General features: G+C 39.4%; 1 protein-coding gene across 3 annotated transcripts in view; it reads right to left on the reverse strand.

Moving 5' to 3' along the window:
* The window catches only part of LOC133634106 (protein sidekick-1-like), a 962,694-nt gene that overhangs the window by 272,241 nt on the left and 669,108 nt on the right, over positions 1-21,345 (reverse strand). For 2 of the 3 annotated variants that reach the window (XM_062027111.1, XM_062027113.1), the window contains one exon: positions 4,409-4,435. The exons of the other annotated variant lie outside the window; for it this stretch is intronic. In XM_062027111.1, the coding sequence (XP_061883095.1) occupies positions 4,409-4,435 (27 nt within the window). The remainder of the gene's footprint in view (positions 1-4,408; positions 4,436-21,345) is intronic. 3 annotated transcript variants of the gene reach the window in all.

A 21,345-nucleotide genomic window follows, 5' to 3' on the forward strand; every position in this document is an offset into this window, starting at 1 on the left:
TAACCGCTAACAGCGGTTAGCGCTCCTGAATGTAAACAAATGGGTGGACTAGGGTTGTACGGTAGACCGGTATTAGTATAGTACCGCAATACTAATGAATCATATTCGGTACTATACAGCCTCTGAAAAGTACAATTTTTTTTTACTCAATATGTGTTGCAGCGCGGATTCGAACCCAAGATTTTCCCTCAGCAAGATCACACTCCCTGTCTGGCAGCATGTCAGGACACGCCCCCGCCGATTGCATCACGCCCTCTCTTCGCCGCAGCTGCAGGCGGTTAGTCATCAGCACACCTGGCAGTAATCAGGAGGACAGCATAAGAACCAGTCACTCCTTGGGACCTACGCCGGAACGTCGGTAACTCTTGTAGTAAGCATTACGTCTCTGGCTTCCCTCTCGTTGTCCGCCTTGCTTTTGTCTTTTGCCCCTTTTTGTCTTGTTGACTTATGTCCCTTGTTCTCCTTGCAGTTGCCTCTCTCAATCCTCGATCACTCGTTTTGGACTTGGACATTGTTGCTTGCCGCCTGCCTTCGACCACCTGCCTGTCCCCGGATCTCCCTTGTGCCTACCCTCTTGGTCAGACAAACTTTTCATCCATCACGAATGTACAACATCCTCTTGAATTATTTACATGGTTAATTCTACACTTAATCCTGCAACCAACACTTAGAGTAACATACACATCCCACACAATCATCAAAGGTTACAATAAACCTGGTAACCTTAAGCTCTTCGTGGTGTCGTCTCCTTCCAACCCTCACGTACATAACAATAAGACAGATATGTTCTTAGAATCCTGAGATATTACGAAAAAAGTAGTAGTAGGTGCTTCTTACATTTTTAACAGAAGTGTAGATCAGTGGTCCCCAACCTTTTTGTAGCTGCGGACCGACCAACGCTTGAAAATGTGTCCCACGGACCGGGGACAATTTCTTGTGCGGCCCGGTACCAATCGGCCCGGTGGTTGGGGACCACTGGTGTAGATCATAGAACATGTTAAAACAGAAAGTAACCAGATATCAACAGTAAATAAATTAATAATCCATTTCTACCGTTTGTCCTTCACAATTTGGACAAAATAATACAATGTGTTACTGCTGCCAATTTAGAGCCTATGTACCTGTTTGATGACTTACTACGAAAAGAGAAGTTGTCTCCTATGTTCACTTTCTTACTGTATCCAATGCCAAACATGTTTTATTTGATTGCAATAAGAAAGTATGTGGGCAGCACGGTGGGAGAGGGGTTAGTGCATCTGCCTCACAATACGAAGGTCCTGCGTAGTCGTGAGTTCAATCCCGGCCTCGGGATCTTTCTGTGTGGAGTTTGCATGTTCTCCCCGTGACTGTGTGGGTTCCCTCCGGGTACTCTGGCTTCCTCCCACCTCCAAAGACATGCACCTGGGGATAGGTTGATTGACAACACTAAATTGGCCCTATTGTGTGAATGTGAGTGTGAATGTTGTCTGTCTATCTGTGTTGGCCCTGCGATGAGGTGGCGACTTGTCCAGGGTGTACCCCGCCTTCCGCCCGATTGTAGCTGAGATAGGCTCCAGCGCCCCCCGCGACCCCGAAAGGAATAAGCGGTAGAAAATGGATGGATGGATGGAAGAAAGTATGTTTAATGTATCATAATATGTTATGTTAAAATAAAGCCAATTAATATGGTTTTGGTCCCCTTTATTTTGAAAAGTATCGTAAAATATCAAAATACATTTTGGTATTGGTATCAGTAGCAAAATACTGGTATCGGGACAAGCCTTCACTACACTTATTTACAGCCACATAACCTGCATCTTTAGGAACGTTTTTAAACCTAATCAGGTAAAATTCCCCAGTGGGCATTCATATAATACTATAACAATACTCGTGCCTTACCGACCTCGGTTTTTCACTGTAGCGAGTAATGAGATGAGAGAATTGACAATAATTCACAGCGTTGGATGTGAATGACATCCATAGAACAACATGCCAGATGACTGATGGGACCTTGAACACAACAACAGGTCTTGTATGAGTCAGTCAGGAACACAATAAGGAAGACTCAAAACAGTGCAATTATATTTACTTCCATGTGTTCAAAGAGCAATGTGCTGTTTTTATTTTTCTATGAAGTTATTCATGTTGGCTGTGAGGCGGCAGTAATGGGACCACCTGCCACCTTTGCTGACAGTGTGACCACAGGCATTTAGCAAAAGATAGCTCTCAGCTTGTCACCATTTGCTATAGTACAGTGGTGTCAAAGCTACGCCCCACGGGCCTGAACAGGTTTTATCCGGCCCGCATGATGAGTTTGCCAAGTATTAAAACGAGAAGCTTTTTTTTTTTTAATGAAATAAACTGCTGTTCTAAATGTGTCCACTGTATGTCACAATAGCAATTCTGTTAGGCAAGTAAGCACCAGAGCAGTGACCAGAGAGGACTGCAACGTACAAAGGCCAAATGGTGGGGTCTATGGTAAAAGGTAAATGGGTTATACTTGTATAGCGCTTTACCTTCAAGGTACTCAAAGTGCTTTGACACTATTTCCACGTTCACCCATTCACACCTCACAGTCACACACTGATGGCGGGAGCTGCCATGCAACACCCTAACCACAACCCATCAGGAGCAAGGGTGAAGTGTCTTGCTCAAGGACACAACGGACATGACGAGGTTGGAAGAAGGTGGGGATCGAACCAGGAACCCTCATGTTGCTGGCACGGCCACTCTCGTAACCCCGCCACGCCGTCCCCATCAGAGGCATACAGTCATGGAACAGGCTGCCAGCCCATGTCAGAAACTGTGAGACCTATTTAACATTTAAAACTGCACTGAAACACTGGTTGAAAACTAATCAGACATGCACACACAATTAGATTTTTCACACGTTTATTTGTTGTTTGTTTTATTTTATTTTATCATTATTTTTCTGTACATAGTCTGCGCTTATGGTAAGCTTTTAATGTGTCATGTTTTATGATTTATGTATTCTTTTGTATCATGAATGTTTACTGTAACTAACCTGCCATAGGACAACGGATAAAAATGAGCTATTGTGCTACAACTCTGGCATATTTACATTGTTGCTCTACGTTGATGAATATGCATTGTCCTAACTCAAATAAATAAACGGTTTATACCGGGGCCAAGCAAAAGGTACACAGTAAAGGGGGACTGTGGCTCCTCCTCCTCGACCCACATGAAACTTAAAACCTGCCGTTTTATGTCTTCTGCTTCGAACACATTGGCACCCTTGTTGCCCCAAAATGTATGTCAAACACGAGAAAAGGGAACTTAAGCCTTTTGAATAGTTTTTACCTCAGTTTCTTACGGTTTGTTGAGTTAACACTGGATTGATACGTGGACATGACAAAGGAGGTAATTGATACCGGGAAGAGTTTATATGTTGTGTTTTTTGTTCAATCCCAAAAATACTGTGACTTTAAATTTAATCCTGGCTTTGTAGATACACTGAGACGAAGTCCAAGCTCATTGTGTTTTTGAAATTGCACCGATGTCCTCAGAATTTTCAACAAACTTGGAAGTGTTTCGTCCAGAGGATTATTTGGGATTTGTACGTTTTCAGAATGTGCTTGTTCTATTTTTGGCCAAAGTAAAACAAAGAAAACAACCCGGAGTTGTCTTTATTTTTAAGTTATCATGCCATGATTTGACCATTCCTGCCCACTTGGGAATAGATTTTCCTCCATGCGGCCCCTGATATAAAATGACTTTGACACCCCTGCTCTAGTAGCTTCCAGCGTCGCTCCACTGGTGCAGTCAAGAGGACTTTTAATTAGGGATCTAATCAGAAATCTCCAACAAACCCACGACAACACACGCAACGACAAACTGGAGAAGGTGAGCTAAAGAGGCCATTTGATACCGCTACTGCCGACAGGTCATACTATTGGAGTGCTAGTCAGGAACAGGTGATGCACAAGCGCTCAAAGGCCAAGGTCAAGGAGCAGCTTACTATTGCACAGACAAGAAAGCGGGACTATCAAACTAAGAGCGCTTGAAAGGAAATACCCACCAAACCTGCTTTTAACCAGCTCAGTGGCCTTGTGGTTAGAGTGTCCGCCCTGAGATCGGTAGGTCGTGAGTTCAAACCCCGGCCGAGTCATACCAAAGACTATAAAAATGGGACCTATTACCTCTCTGCTTGGCACTCAGCATCAAGGGTTGGAATTGGGGGGTTAAATCACCAAGCAAAATTCCTGAGCGCAGCCACCGCGGCCGCTCACTGCTCCCCTCACCTCTCCCAGGGGGTGGAACAAGGGGATGGGTCAAACGCAGAGAGTAATTTTACCACACTAAGTGTGTGTGAGACTATCAGTGGTACTTTAAAACCAAGCAGTAACAAAACAAAATTCCAACTAACAATGAGACATGATCGACTAAAACATGGAAAAGTCAGCTTTACCTGTTGACCCCGGGCTCTTCTTGCCAACTGTCAGCAGGAGGGGTGGAAAGACAGAGGGAAATGAGAGAATATGCAATATTAGGATATGAAGAGGTGGAAGGAGTAATACAATAGTTTACTCTCTTACAAGGAAAGGTAGAAAAGTCAAAATTTCTTTAGGGGTGTATCGGTCAAATATCAGCAAAAATAAACAAGTATCGGCTTGCATCTAAAATGTCCGATATGGTATGTTTACTTAAGCAAAGCTGGCCAGCCGGTAACATTTAAATGCCCTCCAAAAACACTGTTGGTCTTTTATTTTATTTTAGTGAAGTCGTTTAAAAAAGGCAAACATATATACTAGGAGTTAGCATTAATAGCATTTTTTCTGCATACAGAAAAAATGTACACTTTTGCTGGGTTTGTGACTTGTAGTCCGGGGGTATCCAAACGTTTTCCATTGATGGCCGCACACTTAAAAATGAGAGGGCATTTTGATAGCTTTCATTTTCAAAACCAATACAGTATAGAGCAGGGATGTCAAATGTACGGCCCGAGGGCCGGATCAGGCCCGCGAACAGGTTTTATCCGGCCCGCGGGATGAGTTAAAGTTAAAGTTAAAGTACCAATGATAGTCACACACACACTAGGTGTGGTGAAATTTGTCCTCAGCATTTGACCCATCCCCTTGTACACCCCCTGGGAGGTGAGGGGAGCAGTGGGCAGCAGCGGTGGCCACGTCCGGGAATCATTTTTGGTGATTTAACCCCCAATTCCAACCCTTGATGCTGAGTGCCAAGCAGTAAGACAAGAAAACATGTTTCTCTTTTTTTATGCATTCTAACTCGTGAAATAAGTCAGCTAACAATGGAGCTAATGAGATGGGATCTATTCTCTAAAAACCTTTATCAAGGTTTTATACACATGCTGTAAGTATGTATGTAATGTACCAACAGCTACATAAGTAATACCATGTAATATTAACACATTTTGTTCATTTTAAGCATACGGTGGCGGATTAATTTCACAGACACATCAAAATGTTCGCTTTTCCCTTCTGCAACAACAACACTAGTAATACTTTTACATTTTGTGAAAGACATTTAATATTACTTTGGGACAAATGTTGATGCAGAACCTTATCTTTTTGAGCCTGAATAAAAGGAGGATGATTAACAATGTTTGCAAAGCTGTGTGCTAAACATATCCAGTTTAGGTGAAACACCAAGCATCAAGTAGCAGTTTTGCCAAGTGCTGAACAAGATATACCATGGTTTCTACAGCAAATCTAATGTAATGCTTTTTATGCCATTTTTAATGACACTTAAACATGTATTGCCCATGGCAGACTGCATATGGTTACTATATATAGTCAAAAGTATACACACAATTGTAAGCATTTGACAATGATAATATTGAATAGTTGAAAAGTTAACTATGTTTTCATTAACTGTTATTATCTAGTGAATTAGAATTGGCTCGCAAGACTGTTTCATCCTAAACTTTATTTGTATTTATTTATTTTTGGTAACACTTTAGTATGGGGAACATATGAACCATTAATTGGTTGCTAATTAACATAGGGTTCGGGTTAGGGTCAGGGTCAGGGTTGGGGTTGTGGTTAGGGTTAGGGGGCTTACTGGTCATGCAGAATAAGGCATTAATAAATACTTAATAAGTACTTAATAATGACTAATAATAGCCAATATGTTACTAGTCTGCATGTTAATAAGCAACTAATTAATGGTTCATATGTTCCCCATACTAAAGTGTTACCTTATTTTTGTTATGGTAACATCCGGTGTTTTGACTTCAATAGTCAATTAAAAGGTTCCGTCTATAGTAATCATCACACTGTACCTTCAATCAAAATTATTATAGGGGAACTAACTGCACTTAATTAAGCCCTCTAAATAAACATTCAATTCTGAATTAGATGACCGATATTGTATCTCTTTAAAATATGTAAAAATGCATATCCACTGAAAATATGACTTATAGCCACAAACTGGAAGATACGCGCTTTAATCAGGGTACAATTTAAAAAAAATAGTTAAAAGGTTTGATGGAACAATACATGAACATCATGCATTTTAGAAAAAATGCCAATAAGCCCTTTAGATGCATTAAAAATAAAGTGAGTCAGTTTAACAGCTTAAATAGATTGTATTGTACACCCTCCAAAATACACCCTCCCAGTTGTTTAAAATAACATTAGATAGCAAGTTATGTAGAACGTGTCAGGCAGCTGAGGGAACTATTATTTATTTACTGTTGGAATGACAGATAATTACGGAGCCCCTAAAGGGACATGGATGTTTTGCGAGATTTCACAATACTTTTGCGAAATCAAGCACACCTGTGAATTGAAAACCATTTCAGGCGACTACCTCTTGAAGCTCATCGAGAGAATGCCGAGAGTGCGCGAAAAAGTAATCAGAGCAAAAGGTGGCTATTTTGAAGATACTACAATATTTCAGTTATTTCACCTATTTTTGTTAAGTACATAACTGCACATGTGTTCATTCATAGTTTTGATGTCTTCAGTGACAATCTACAACGTAAATAGTCATGAAAATAAAGAAAACACATTGAATGAGAAGGTGTGTCCAAACTTGTGGCCTGTACTGTATATATTAGGGATGTCCCGATCCGATATTTGGATCGGATTGGCCGCCGATATTTGCCAAAAAATGCGTATCTGCAAGGCATGGGAAAATGCCGATCCAGGTCCAGTTTTTAAAAAAACCTGTCCGTGTTTTCCAACGCACCGATTTAAATAATACATTCCACTTTTCTGCTGCTCCCTAATTTCCGTTCCGCATTTTCCAGCACACTTTTAACACATACACAGGTCTGTGTCCTAACCGTTAAAGGCCTACTGAAACCCACTACTACCGACCACGCAGTCTGATAGTTTATATATCAATGATGAAATCTTAACATTATAACACATGCCAATACGGCCGGGTTAACTTATAAAAAGTGACATTTTAAATTTGCCGCTAAACTTCCGGTTCGAAACGCCTCTGAGGATGACGTATGCGCGTGACGTAGCCCGGGGAACACGGGTATGCCTTCCACATTGAAGCCAATACGAAAAAGCTCTGTTTTCATTTCATAATTCCACAGTATTCTGGACATCTGTGTTCGTGAATCTGTTGCAATCATGTTCATTGCATTATGGAGAAAGAAGCTGAGCAAGAAAAGAAGAAAGTTGTCGGTGCGAAATGGACGTATTTTTCGAACGAAGTCAGCAACAACAGTACACAGCCGGCGCTTCTTTGTTTACATTCCCGAAAGATGCAGTCAAGATGGAAGAACTCGGATAACAGAGACTCTAACCAGGAGGACTTTTGACTTCGATACACAGACGCCTGCAGAGAACTGGGACAACACAGACTCTTACCAGGATTACTTTGATTTGGATGACAAAGACGCAGACGTGTTACTGTGAGTATGCAGCTTTGGCTTCTAAACATTTGATCGCTTGACCGTATGTGCGCAACTTTTTTTTGCGTATGTACGTAACTTTTTTAAAATATATAAGCTTTATGAACCTTGGGTTAGGTGAACGGTCTTTTGGGCTGAGTGATTGTGTGTGTTGATCAGGTGTTTGAATTGTATTGGCGTGTTCTATGGAGCTAGGAGCTAGCATAGGAGCTAGGAGTTAGCATAACAAAGACGTAGGTGTTTTTATGCAGGATTAATTTGTGTCATATTAAATATAAGCCTGGTTGTGTTGTGGCTAATAGAGTAAATATATGTCTTGTGTTTATTTACTGTTTTAGTCATTCCCAGCTGAATACCAGGTACCGTGAGTATGCAGCCTTGGCTGCTAAACATTTGATAGCTTGACCGTACGTGCGCGTCACGTACGTAACTTTTTAAAAATATATGAGCTTTATGAACCTTGGGTTAGGTGAACGGTCTTTTGGGCTGAGTGATTGTGTGTGTTGATCAGGTGTTTGAATTGTATTGGCGTGTTCTATGGAGCTAGGAGCTAGCATAGGAGCTAGCATAACAAACACGTAGGTGTTTTTATGCAGGATTAATTTGTGGCATATTAAATATAAGCCTGGTTGTGTTGTGGCTAATAGAGTATATATATGTCTTGTGTTTATTTACTGTTGTAGTCATTCCCAGCTGAATATCAGGTCACCCCCGGCTCTCACAGCATCTTCCCTATCTGAATAGCTTCAACTCCCCACTAGTCCTTCACTTGCACTTTACTCATCCACAAATCTTTCATCCTCGCTCAAATTAACGGGGAAATTGTCGCTTTCTCGGTCCGAATCTCTCTCACTTCATGCGGCCATCATTGTAAACAATAGGGAACTTTGCGTATATGTTCAACTGACTACGTCACGCTACTTCCGGTAGGGGCAAGCCTTTTTTTAATCAGATACCAAAAGTTGCAATCTTTATCGTCATTGTTCTATACTAAATCCTTTCAGCAAAACTATGGCAATATCGCGAAATGATCAAGTATGACACATAGAATAGATCTGCTATCCCCGTTTAAATAAAAAAAATTCATTTCAGTAGGCCTTTAAGACGGCCATGTGAATTAAAAGTTACCGGTAAAAATGTCAGCTGTCTCTGTGCGATATAGAAAATTACTATATCGTGATATTGGAGTATACGTTCTCACGCAGTTGCTTTTAGCTGCTGGCATTACACTACAGGCTCTCCTCGCTCTTTCCTGTGTCTCCTTCTCACAGACAGACAAGCGCACCTTCTACATACGTCACATACTGTCACGTCATACGTCACATACGTATACGCCCTTGCGGAGCAGAGAGGTAGCAGCATAGCTAAAGTTAGCTGTGATGCTAGCGCAGCTGTGTGAGCCGTAATAATGAAGGAAGAATTAATCAATTCCCCCAAAAAACAGCAGGGGGTCCATCATCTGGCGGTGGTTTGGCTTCAAGTGGGAATATGTCGAACAGACAACCGTAATTTGTCAAGTGTGGGGCAAAAGCGTTGCAATAAAAAGTAGCATTACTGCTAATATGTAGCATCATTTGAAAAGTCCCCTGCTAGAAAATGAAGAGTGTTTGAAACTCCGCACGTCAACATCTCTATTGTGTATTATTCAAACTCACCTAATTCAGCTGGCTAGTTGTTATCAAGAGTACTAAAACCCTTTTCAACATGAATCTGACAACTAAGTAGGCTAAATAACTTTAAACTTTAATACATGCTCGGATAAGGCCAGTATCGGCCAGTATCAGTATCGGATCAGAAGTGCAAAAACAACATCGGTATCGGATCGGAAGTGCAAAAACCTGGATCGGGACATCCCTAGTATATATTACATTTATTTCCACATACGAAAGAAGCCTGGGTCAGATATGAAAAATTCAGAATTGCACTGTTCACACGGACATGAAAAAAATCAGACACAAGTTGCATATGGGCAAAAAATGGGAATTTACATGCTCAACAGCTCAACCATCAAAATTAGTCTAAAAGCAAAGACACCTTCCAAATGCTGCCTCAACCTTCCCTCTCTCTTACCTTGTATTAGTCTCAAGTAAGTGCGTAGCGAGATTGTAGACTGGGAAAAAAATGACGGCACTGACATTTTATTGGCAGAAAGTGCACTTTCACTCTGCAGCCATCAATACAATAACCCTATTCATGCTTCTGTTTTCATACACTCTGCGCTTGAATATTCCAAGAGCGTGTGAGCATCGGTTTGGCGGCCACGGTGCGACAGGCCCGTAAACGACATTCTGATGAATCACATCGACCTAACGTTCACCTGTACAAAGCCAGCAGGCTGACGGTCAACATAAAAAAAGCATCTATTCTGGGTAGATAATAACTGTCAACACATGTGTATGCTAGAGTACAATACGATATAATGACAGCCAACACAATTGTTGTGTTTCCATGCTGACCATGCTACATTTTAAAGGTGACATCCTACTGCTTTCTTTCACTCCAATCTGTGATATTAGTGTTGGCAAAATACTGCAATAATATTGCTTTGAGACTTACCCTTGAGTTCCCTCCTGTCGCCAAACTGCGTCATACAGTTTTTAATACTTACTCGTCTGTACATAAATTAACTAAAATATGAAGAACACATACCAACTAATGAAGTGCATTTGATGCCACTGCAAACTAGGAGTAAATAATAATAATACAGTGGTACTTCGGCTCACAAGTTACTTGGGATACGAGCTATCCCCTCGGTTTATTGAAGTTTGTAAGCAAACATTGGAGTTTTCAACCCCCCTTTTGATAATGCTACAGTGAACCCCGTAAGATCAGACTTAAAACACTTACATGCTAGCATTAGCTTCAAGCAGATCGATAGCTAGCAAGACACAACTTTGTTTTGCCAACCATGGGAATGAAGAAATTGAGTGTGAAGGACAGTGCTGAAAAGAAGTGGATGATATTAATTGAATTAAAGGAATAAACCATCAAAAATATGAGTTATGTGTGCAGCTGACTAGGCCAAGCAGTACATGCATATAGCACTGCTTCCATCATGTTCACCATAATCAAGCAGAATGAGCCATCCAAAGACTTTAAACCAAATAACCAAATAAGTGAACATTTATCCATGAAAATATGGATAAGCTGCTAATGGTGTATTTGGTGGGTGGAAGGCTATACCGTAAAAGCCCAATCTCCTAGGTAAATGTTGCACTTTATTATTACATTACTTCATAAATTAATATAGTTGTATGTACTACATTCTATTGTATTGTTTTCTTACAATATTTCTTATTTGAAGGGCAAATAAGAGGCGTGTTACCTGTCAAAATGGTGCTGTTTTGGGGGCCTGAGAACAGATTTTTATGATTTTACTTAATTTAAATGGGGGACATTGATTTTAGATACAAGTAAAGATGTGTATAGTTAGGATATTATTGATCCTGATACCAATATTGATATTACTCATCTATATCCGTATTCATCGGTACTGCTATCGGTACGATATGTAATTTGTATTAGTAAAGATGTGAAAAAATTGCATTTATTATTCCCATTTTTATTAGCAAGAGTTTGTACACCACCAACATCACAGCAGAAAAGTATTTCAACAACACCTGCTTTTTGAACAACTTAAACAAGTCAACTATGGTGCAATGCAGGTATGATGTCATCTTCTCGTGAAGACCACACAGATCCATCAATGTGTTTCTGTGCTTTACAATTGCACTCAGCTGAAAATAACACTTATCATTATATATTATATATATATATCAAATATAGCATATGAATCAGTACAATTAATTAGCATGTTAGGTGAGTCTGAATTTAAGCAAGGTGTGTTTCGATGCCACGCAAACACAATGGAGTGACGTCAGACGGTGACTAGAAATCTGTCAGCGGATGCCATTTTGTACCAAAAAATACCGGTATCAGGTCTACATGCCTAGATCAGAGTATTTTGGACTACTACAACCAACTGAACTCATATGCCAAAGCACTACTGTACTTTTCAATGACTACCTCTCTGACAATGTCAACCAACTCAGTGTTATGTTTCTCTAGGCCAGGGGTCACCAACGCGGTGCCCGCGGGCACCAGGTCGCCCGTAAGGACCAGATGAGTCGTCCGCGGGCCTGTTTTAAAAAAAAAAAAAAAAATTAAATTTTTTTTTTTTTTTTTTTTAAATTAAATCTACATAGAAAAAACACAAGATACACTTTCAATCAGTGCATCAACCCAAACAACCTCCCCCATGCACACTCATCCACACCCACTCACACAAAAGGGGTTATTTCTTTCTGCTACCAATATTCTGGTTCCCACAACATAGACAACACATCTGCAAGGGACACAGTCCCTGAAGCACACATGATTGTATAGGCTGCTGGTCCACTAACAATTTCATTAATTACTATTTTTTATGTAATTGTTTTTATATTGTTTTACTTTCTTTTTAATCCAAGAAAATGTTTTTTAATTATTGATCTTATTTTATTTTATTTGTAAAAAAAGGGCCTTATCTTCAACAGACCAGGTTGTCAATGAAATTAGATTTGTTTAAAGGGTTTTTTAAACCAGGCCCAGTCCAGATAATTTCCAAGTCGGACTCAGCAACACACACCTTCATTCATGTACACAGAAAAAAATTAGGGAACACAACAGATTGCATATAATTTATAAACAAAATTACATTTTCAAAATAAGCATTTATGTACAGTCCAGATTATGTCCAGGTCACTCAAATTAGGGAACACAACAACAGATATCATATAATCTATAAACATAATTATACTTTCAAAATAAGCCTTTGAGGACTTCTCATCTTCTTTTTAATGTTTTTTGGCATCATTATCGTTTTCAACCATGCAACTTTCTAAAGTTAGAAAATACTGAATAAATGTTTTAAAGAAAGTAATACTAAGTGAATATCTGTTTTTGGCCTTAAAAATAAATATTTTACAGAGTACTATAATTAAATTGACTAAATCATGATTGTCAATGAACTCTCCTAAAATAACAGAGACCACATTAAGCTTCATAAACAAACCAATCCTTAAACACATTTTTTCAACTTCCACCCAAAACAAAGACACAATATGACAATACCAAAACAAATGCAGGGTGGATTCAGGCTCCTGACAACAAAATCGGCAATCATCTGACTCTGTCATATTCCATAATTTTAACATTTTCCCTGTGGGTAAGAAGTTATAAATAATTTTAATTTGAAAATAACGATTTTGCACATCGATAGTGGTTTTATAGATTAGTTTGAATATGGCATCCCATGGCAACGGGCAGTCAAAAAAGTCCTCCCATTTTCCAATTGTGTTGTATGAGGCAGCCTTCAAAGATTTCTTAATTAAATAGAAATTATATATTTTTCTATTTATTTTAGTTCCTTTTTGCCAACTAGAATTTCTTATTAGAGGTTTACAAACTAATAATTTAGTAGTTCCATAATTAATTATTTGTTTCCATCTTTTCCCAATTACTCCAGTTAGTTGATAAAATGAAAAGCTTGAGCAAGCATCACCATACATAGTTAAATTCATCATACTTCATAATTTTACCATTCTCATTGATAATATCATTGACAAAAATGATTCCTCTTTCAAACATATTTTTCCAAAAGAAAGGCTTTCCATCTATTACAATATTAGAGTTCATCCATATTAACTGCTGCAAAATATCGTCTCTTTTTTCTGGCACATAAAATTGAAAACACCACTATGAGTGTATTGTTTCCTTTATGAACCCCGCCATGTTTCCCAGCAGACTCTCTGGGAGGGGATCACTTGTAAAAAAGGATACAATTTCTTTTGATACAGTACATGTTTTTTGTCCAACAGGACATTTGTGTACCACTCAATGTTTAAATACATATTTGGAACAATTGATGCTTTTAAAGACAGACACATAGCTTCAAGGTTGAGAAGTTTCAGGCCCCCATATTCATACTCTTTGTACAAAACCTTTCTTTTAATCTTTTCTGGTTTGCCGTTCCAGACAAAATCGAAGACCCTCCGCTCATAAATCTTAAAAAAGTTTTGTGATGGAGCTGGTAATGACAAAAACAAATAAATAAATTGAGGAATAATTAACGAGTTGGCAATAGACATTTTACCATACAAGGTTAGGGATTTCCCTTTCCGTAATTGCATAATTTTGTCCAGCTTTCTTAGTCGATTATCATAATTTACTGAGCCTAGATCTTCCAGATTTTCTGGGACAACAACACCAAGTATGTTAACTGGTCCATCTGTCCACAAAACAGGCCCTTTGCATTCCATTCGAAAGGACGTTCCCTTTAGATTTCCGATCCTTAACATTTTACATTTATCATAATTAAGCTTAAGGCCAGATTGCTGTGAAAATATGTCCAAAAGATTAAGAAGGTTCCGCAAACAATGAGGAAAAATCTTATCTTTGTGAATCAGCCTTTTCTGACATGAACTTCATCAAGAACAAACACAGAACACGCCTCACTGATGCACATCTGCAAGACTCACTCAGAGTTGCAGTGTCAAGTTACACACCAGAGTACAACACACTAGTTAACAGCTTGCAATGCCAGGCTTCCCACTAACTGACAAAGAAACAGATAACAGATTTGGTGTCCAGTTCAAAGTGTGACATGATTTAAAAATTTGAGAGTTTACTTTTGTATTTTACATGAGTTATTATTTGTACAAACATGGTGCAAAGTAATTCATGATTTGTTAAAAAATGTTAGTGGCTAGCTAGTTAAAATGGGATATTGTGATTTCACAAGACTGTCTTAGAAGTGATCATTTGAAAATGTTCAATTTGAAAAATGTGCACTTAGAGAAAATATAAAAATAAAGTGTTGCATATTGATATTTATCTGTTTCTATATATATTTATTGTGAGAAATCATTAAGATGATCAGTTTTTCCACAAAGATAAATATAATTAATTATTAATAATAACAGAGTTAAAGGTAAATTGAGCAAATTGGCTACTTCTGGCAATTTATTTAAGTGTGTATCTAACTGGTAGCCCTTCGCATTAATCAGTACCCAAGAAGTAGCCCTTGGTTTCAAAAAAGTTGGTGACCCCTGCTCTAGGCAGAGTTTTTGTCACAAACTTGTACTGAATCTCATTCGAGCATGCAGGACTTCCTAATGAATTATTCCGGTGATTCCAAAACCACTAGTGGTACTCGGGCTCCATCTATTGGTACGCCAAATAAATTACGTAGAGCCGTTCTCAAAGGTTTATCAGCCGTCAGGGGAAGTCGCTACAGACCGACCACTGAAGGTAACTTTTAAGTACAGTTTCATTCAATCTTTAAAAACTGTATTGTCACGGCCCGGGCGCATTCCATTGCGCACTCATCTGTGCGCTCTGCTGATTGCGCCTCCAAGAGCATGATTGCGCCTCCAAGAGCATGATTGCGCCTCCAAGAGCATACTTGCGCGTGCCACTCCTGCCCGGGCTGCGCCGGTGCACAGCTGCAATCAATTACCGGCAATCAGCACACCTGAAGCTGATCATCTGACCTGCCTCCATAAGCCTGCTATCCCACGCCAGAACGTAGTCATCTGTTCCTGTACAGTAAGCCGACTAATGAAGCTCTATGCATTCTCTCTCTGTGTTTCCCCACCGTCGTATTTGGTTGGTCTCGTGTCTTCCTTGTCGTCCTCCCGGCAGTCTGCCTTTGTTCCACGTTTCGAGCTGTGTCTCGTTTTCCCGCGTTCCCTCTGTTTCCTTGGCTGTCTCTTGGATCTCGACCTCCCGCTTGGACACGGACCTTCGGCGCCTCGCAACAGCCCCCGACTTCCTGCCTGCTCACGGCTCTACGAGCCCGCTCTGCCCCTGTTGGACTTCCGCCTCTCTCGCTTAACACTCACGGTAACACTCAGCAATTAATTCCCACACATAGCCACACACCATACACTCTTGGATTGTATCACACTCCATTCCCTTGTTTATTTAATATTATTTTTTTGTTATTTATATATATATATATATAAATAAATAGAGCTTAATACTATGCCCCTGTTGTCTGTGCTGTCTCCTCCTCCTGTACACACATGTATTTTGGTATTTGAGTACAATGTTCATTTCACTGTTATGTGCAATTCATTGTATTTGATTCATTATTAAAGTACAGTGTTTACATTCACTTCAGGTGCCGCTGCTACTTGTTAGACACTGTAAAACCTCTGCCTTGTTTTTAATGAATACTTGGGCCTACTACGTTACTGTATATTAATGTTGGTCACTATTAAGTGTTTTCTGAGAACCACTGAACTATCCAATTAGTGTTTTTTTTAACCGACATAATATATTCATACATTTAGTTAATGTTTACAAACGGTGAATACAATATTTAGCCAACATCCATTGTTTTCCAATTGCACTGCCAGAATGCACACTCCACTGAATGCAGACACACACAAATAAAAATGCAGGCTTTTGTTGGCGGGCACACGATTCAGTATTCAAACGATGTGTCACACTGACTCATCTTCAGTCGGGGGACAGAGAAACAATAAAGATGTTGGCGGTCTTTGAAAGACAGCGTGGAATTCACCAAAAAAAACAAAAACATTTTCCTTCAATGGCTGAATTGCACTACTGGCTGCAGCCAGCAGAGGCGCTGTTGAGGTAGCCCCAACTAATGACGTCATCCATGCAGACCGATAGCATGGAAACAAGAGTCCAGAACTCAAATATTTGTATTTATCCGTAGCCTTTGCAAGGAACATAGTGATGTGGGTTCGAAGTGAGCTGTTTATGCACCAATGTGATGTTTTTAAAATGCGACGAGAAAACAATTTTTGGCCCCGGGGATGATTTGTATTCATGAATTCATCGAAGTGTATTAGGCTGCCTGAAGGACCCACAAAGCAGCGGGTCACCATGTCCTTTCTCTGTGTGTGTTGTCCAGGTTGTTATGTTTGTCATGTCTCACTGCGCTGAGCTGACCCCTGCAGCCAGTCAACTATTAGCACACACACACACACACACACACACACACACACACACACACACACACACACACACACACACACACACACACACACACACACACACACACACACACACACACACACACACACACACACACACACACACACACACACACACACACACACACACACACACACACACACACACACACACACACACACACACACACACACACGTAGTCTCGCCTCCATCTACATACAAGCAGACAGCCTTTGACCTTAGTGGCAACCTCACCGGGAAGTTTTGTCTCCCCCTGACAACCCTTTTAAACCCGAGTCCAACCTCAAACTCCCCCTGACACTTCAATTTATACCTGTCAGTCTCAGCGTAGCCCCCATTCACATTTCTTACATTAGGAATTCATAACAAGCCATATATAGACGTAACACTTTGGTTTTCAGCCCAGACAAATTCATACTGTAGAGAGAAGCACTATAAGCGCGTGCACACACACACACGCACACGCACACGCACAAATAATAGGATGGTAGCCGCTTTGACCTCAGACCTTGGACTGATTCCTGCAGGAGCCATATTCTTGGCCTGCTTCCAGCCCAGAGGTCTCACTTTGAAAAGATAAGCTATTATTTATGCAGGGCGTACATGCGGGTATGCAGTTTTTCCACACGTTTCCTCTCTCTCGTCTTCCTGTCTGCCCCTATGACCTTTGACCCCGGGGGAAGGTCACATCTACCTGCTGGACCAGTGGACCTTACGAGTTTGCCGTGTCAATCGCGCCTGCAACTGCAAGCCCGCACAACAAAGGCACACACAGTCGACTGTACACAACCACTGGCATAAGGTATTAGAGTTGTACGGTATACCGGTACTAATACAGTATAGCGGTACGAAGGAATTACAAATGGTGCAATACTGCTGTTGAAAAATACCGGTACTTTTTTTTTTTTTCATAGACATGATGGTGGTAATATGAGCCGGGCTCTTGTTGCGACTCAACACACTTCCAAGCAGAAACAGTGTGGAGACAGATGAGAGAGAATGGACTTATTTTGGCTAACGGTAACGATAAATGTGAAGCTATAAAGACTGAAGTGCCGCTCGAATCCAATTCCAAATTTGGGGTGACCATTCGATTAAAAATCGATTCAACACGATTCTCGATTAAAACAGCTTCTTGCAATGTATTATTTGGTGTAATTGTTATCATAAAACTTTTTCTAAAACAGGTTAGAAAAAGTCCTTGTAGTTGCATGAAGATGGCCTAAAAACTTTTTTTTAGGCCTTCTTATAAAAAAATATGAAACAAAATTGATTCAGGATCGATTCAACTCGATTCTCGATTAAAACAGCTTGTTGCAATGTATTATTTGGTGTTATTCTTAAAATAAAAGTTTTTCCAAAACAGGTTAGAAAAATTCCTTATAGTTGCATGAAGATGGCCTAAAAACATCTTTTAAAAAATGTATTCTAAAAAAAATAAAAAATAAAAAATATATATATGTATGTATATATATATATATATACATATATATTTTTAGATCGAATTTTGAAACGTAATGAAGAATTGCAATTCTTATTCATTAATCAATTTTGTATCCGTAAGAGAATACAATAACTAATGACTAACAGCAAGTAAGCGCTCCCGAATGTAAACAAACGGGTGGATCGACTGTAACGATACCAAAGTCAAAAGCCGTATTTAGTCGATACTACAATGATCACATCGACATTTTTTATTACCACAAAATATGTTATCCTTTTCTTTATTGTTGATAAAATCAGGAAATATGTCCCTTGACACAGGATAACTTAAAAAATATGACCAATGTATGATCCTTTAACTACTTGGTATTAGATCCATACCAAATGTGTAGAATCACCAAAACTAATGTAAAGTATCCAAACAACAGGAGAATAAGTGATTACTACATTTGAACAGAAGTGTAGATAGAACATGTTAAAACAAAAAGTAACCAGATATTAACAGTAAATGAACGAGTAAGATTAATAATACATTTCTACCGCTTGCCCCTCATAATGTTGACAAAAAAATGACAATGTGAAATGACACAATAGGAATCGTTGTAACCCGTTACTTACTACTACAAGAGAAGTTGCCCAGTATAATCACTGTTATTTAATGCTAAAATGTATCTTTGATTCTTAATGTATCATAAGACCTTATGTTAAAAAAATGATTCCGATAATTACATTTTTTGTGGTCACCTTTATTTTGAACAGTATCCAAAAGTATCGAAATACGTTTCGGTACTGCTACCAAAATACTAAAGACTAAAGGCAATGTTACTCGCAAATGTTAAAGCCTTTCAAACAAAATGTCAGTCTTCACTTCATCAGCACTATTTCTTGACGGGCAATTGTTGTCAACGTTATCTTCATAAAGCCGAGATTTATGCCTTGTTAACAGACGACAAGCACACTTGGGATGTAACACCAAGCCCTTGTTGAGTAATTAGTGTTGCTCACATCAAGAGACTTCAAAAATACACACAAGTGTCAGATTAAAACGGAGGGGAAAAAAATGTTCACTCTGAAGGCATTTGCAGTTTTTGAAGTGATTTAACTCCAAGTAAGTCCTTACAGGCCCATTGCCTGCAATGGTTCGTCAAAGCTAACATTTGCGCTCACGCTGGCCAACAAATCCGTTAAAAAAGGTACAAAACTGCCCTTCATCAGTTTTTGTATATGAAACCACCACTTCAAAACAGATACAACCCTTGTTTATCGCTGTTATTTTGTGACGGACCTGACTGTGGTACATTTATTTATAGAAATTATAGGAATGATTCATGATACATCGAATATTTTCATAGCTCGAGCGTAAAAGCGGGTTTACGACCATAAATTCATCTTTTTTTTAACCAATATTTATATATTTACCTTTTCAAAATTAATAATAATTTTTACATTATTAGAGCCATGTAGATCAGGCCTGGGCAATTATTTTGACTCAGGGGGCCAAATTTATAGCGAAAACTGTGTCTGGGGTCGGTATATATAATTTTAGGAACACTAATACGAAACCTCACAACAATGTCTGATTGAAAGCTAAAAACATTATGACAGACCGCCCAAGGCGGTATAGCTCGGTTGGTAGAGTGGCCGTGCCAGCAAGGTTCGATCCCCGCTTCCGCCATCCTAGTCACGTCCATTGTGTCCTTGGGCAAGACACTTCACCCTTGCTCTTGATGGCTGCTGGTTAGCGCCTTGCATGGCAGCTCCCGCCATCAGTGTGTGAGTGTGTGTGTGAATGGGTGAATGTAGAAATAGTGTCAAAGCGCTTTGAGTACCTTGAAGGTAGAAAAGCGCTATACAAGTCTAACCCATTTATCATTTATTTATTAGAGAAAAGCGCTATATAAATATAATTCACTTCGCCTTAAAAAAACGGAATGGAATTTAAAAATTTTTTACTGAATGAGACACCCAGAATGTACATGAAAATAAAGAATTTGGGATTTACAATATTAACTGTGAACGATAAAACACTGAATATTGACAACATATGAACGTCACATCCCCTCTCCATCGACATATTTTACAATCAAGCGAAACACAAAAAAAATCGCAACAAACAGAGCAAAATATGAACGCGAAGGGTAAAAACCACATACAATCTGATATATCACTAAGCTTTAGAACTTTGTTGTAAAAATCTTCTTCTACGTCTGTCCCTGACACCCGCATTTCAGGCGTGTGGAAACGCTCTGTGGAAACGCTCTGTGGAAACGCTCTGTGGAAACGCTCTGTGGAAACGCTCCCCACCCACACTGCTTTATGCCTCGTCTGAGCTGCTGTGACTTAGATTACCATAGTAACTAGTATATCATGCAAAAGTGCAGATTCCAGCCATCGAAATGCTTTGCATCGTTCAAGATTTATGGTAATTTGAAAACATCACTGCACATCATAACGGCAGCTACAGTTTCAATCTTAAAGATCGAAAAAAATTATTTGGGAATGTCCGGCGGGGCAGATTGAAAAGCTTAACGGGCCACATGCAACCCCTGGGCCTTAATTTGCCCAGGCCTGATCTTGACAACAAATAACACCCATTTAAACTTGTTTAATCTAATATAGTAGTGCTGAGCCAATCAGTGACCACGATACTGAACAGTGCATGCTGATTGGTTTGGTCTCGTCTAGTGGCCAATACTACTGTAGTAAGTGTATTTTTAGGTAATTTATCCATGCCAAAATGTACATAGAATATGCTTCAAAAAAAAATCTGGAATAATAGTGAAGCTGCATTTTCATAATTAGTTTTGCAAAGTAAAACAAAAATAATAATGTTTTGTTTTTCTTATTTTACATATATTCATTACATCAAATGTGAAAACACAATGCATTCAAACGTAATGTTTGCAAACGCAATGTTTGCAAACGCATTTGATACCACCGGGAAGTAAGTTTGTCCTGGATTTGGACTTGCAGGTAAACAAATGCTAGTTTGTTTGTTAGAAATAGCAACAGTGGAGGGTGCACGTGCATGTACGAGCCAGTCTGCCCCACAA

This window comes from Entelurus aequoreus, linkage group LG18 (assembly GCF_033978785.1).
Source record: "Entelurus aequoreus isolate RoL-2023_Sb linkage group LG18, RoL_Eaeq_v1.1, whole genome shotgun sequence".
In the NCBI taxonomy this organism is placed as follows: domain Eukaryota; kingdom Metazoa; phylum Chordata; class Actinopteri; order Syngnathiformes; family Syngnathidae; genus Entelurus; species Entelurus aequoreus.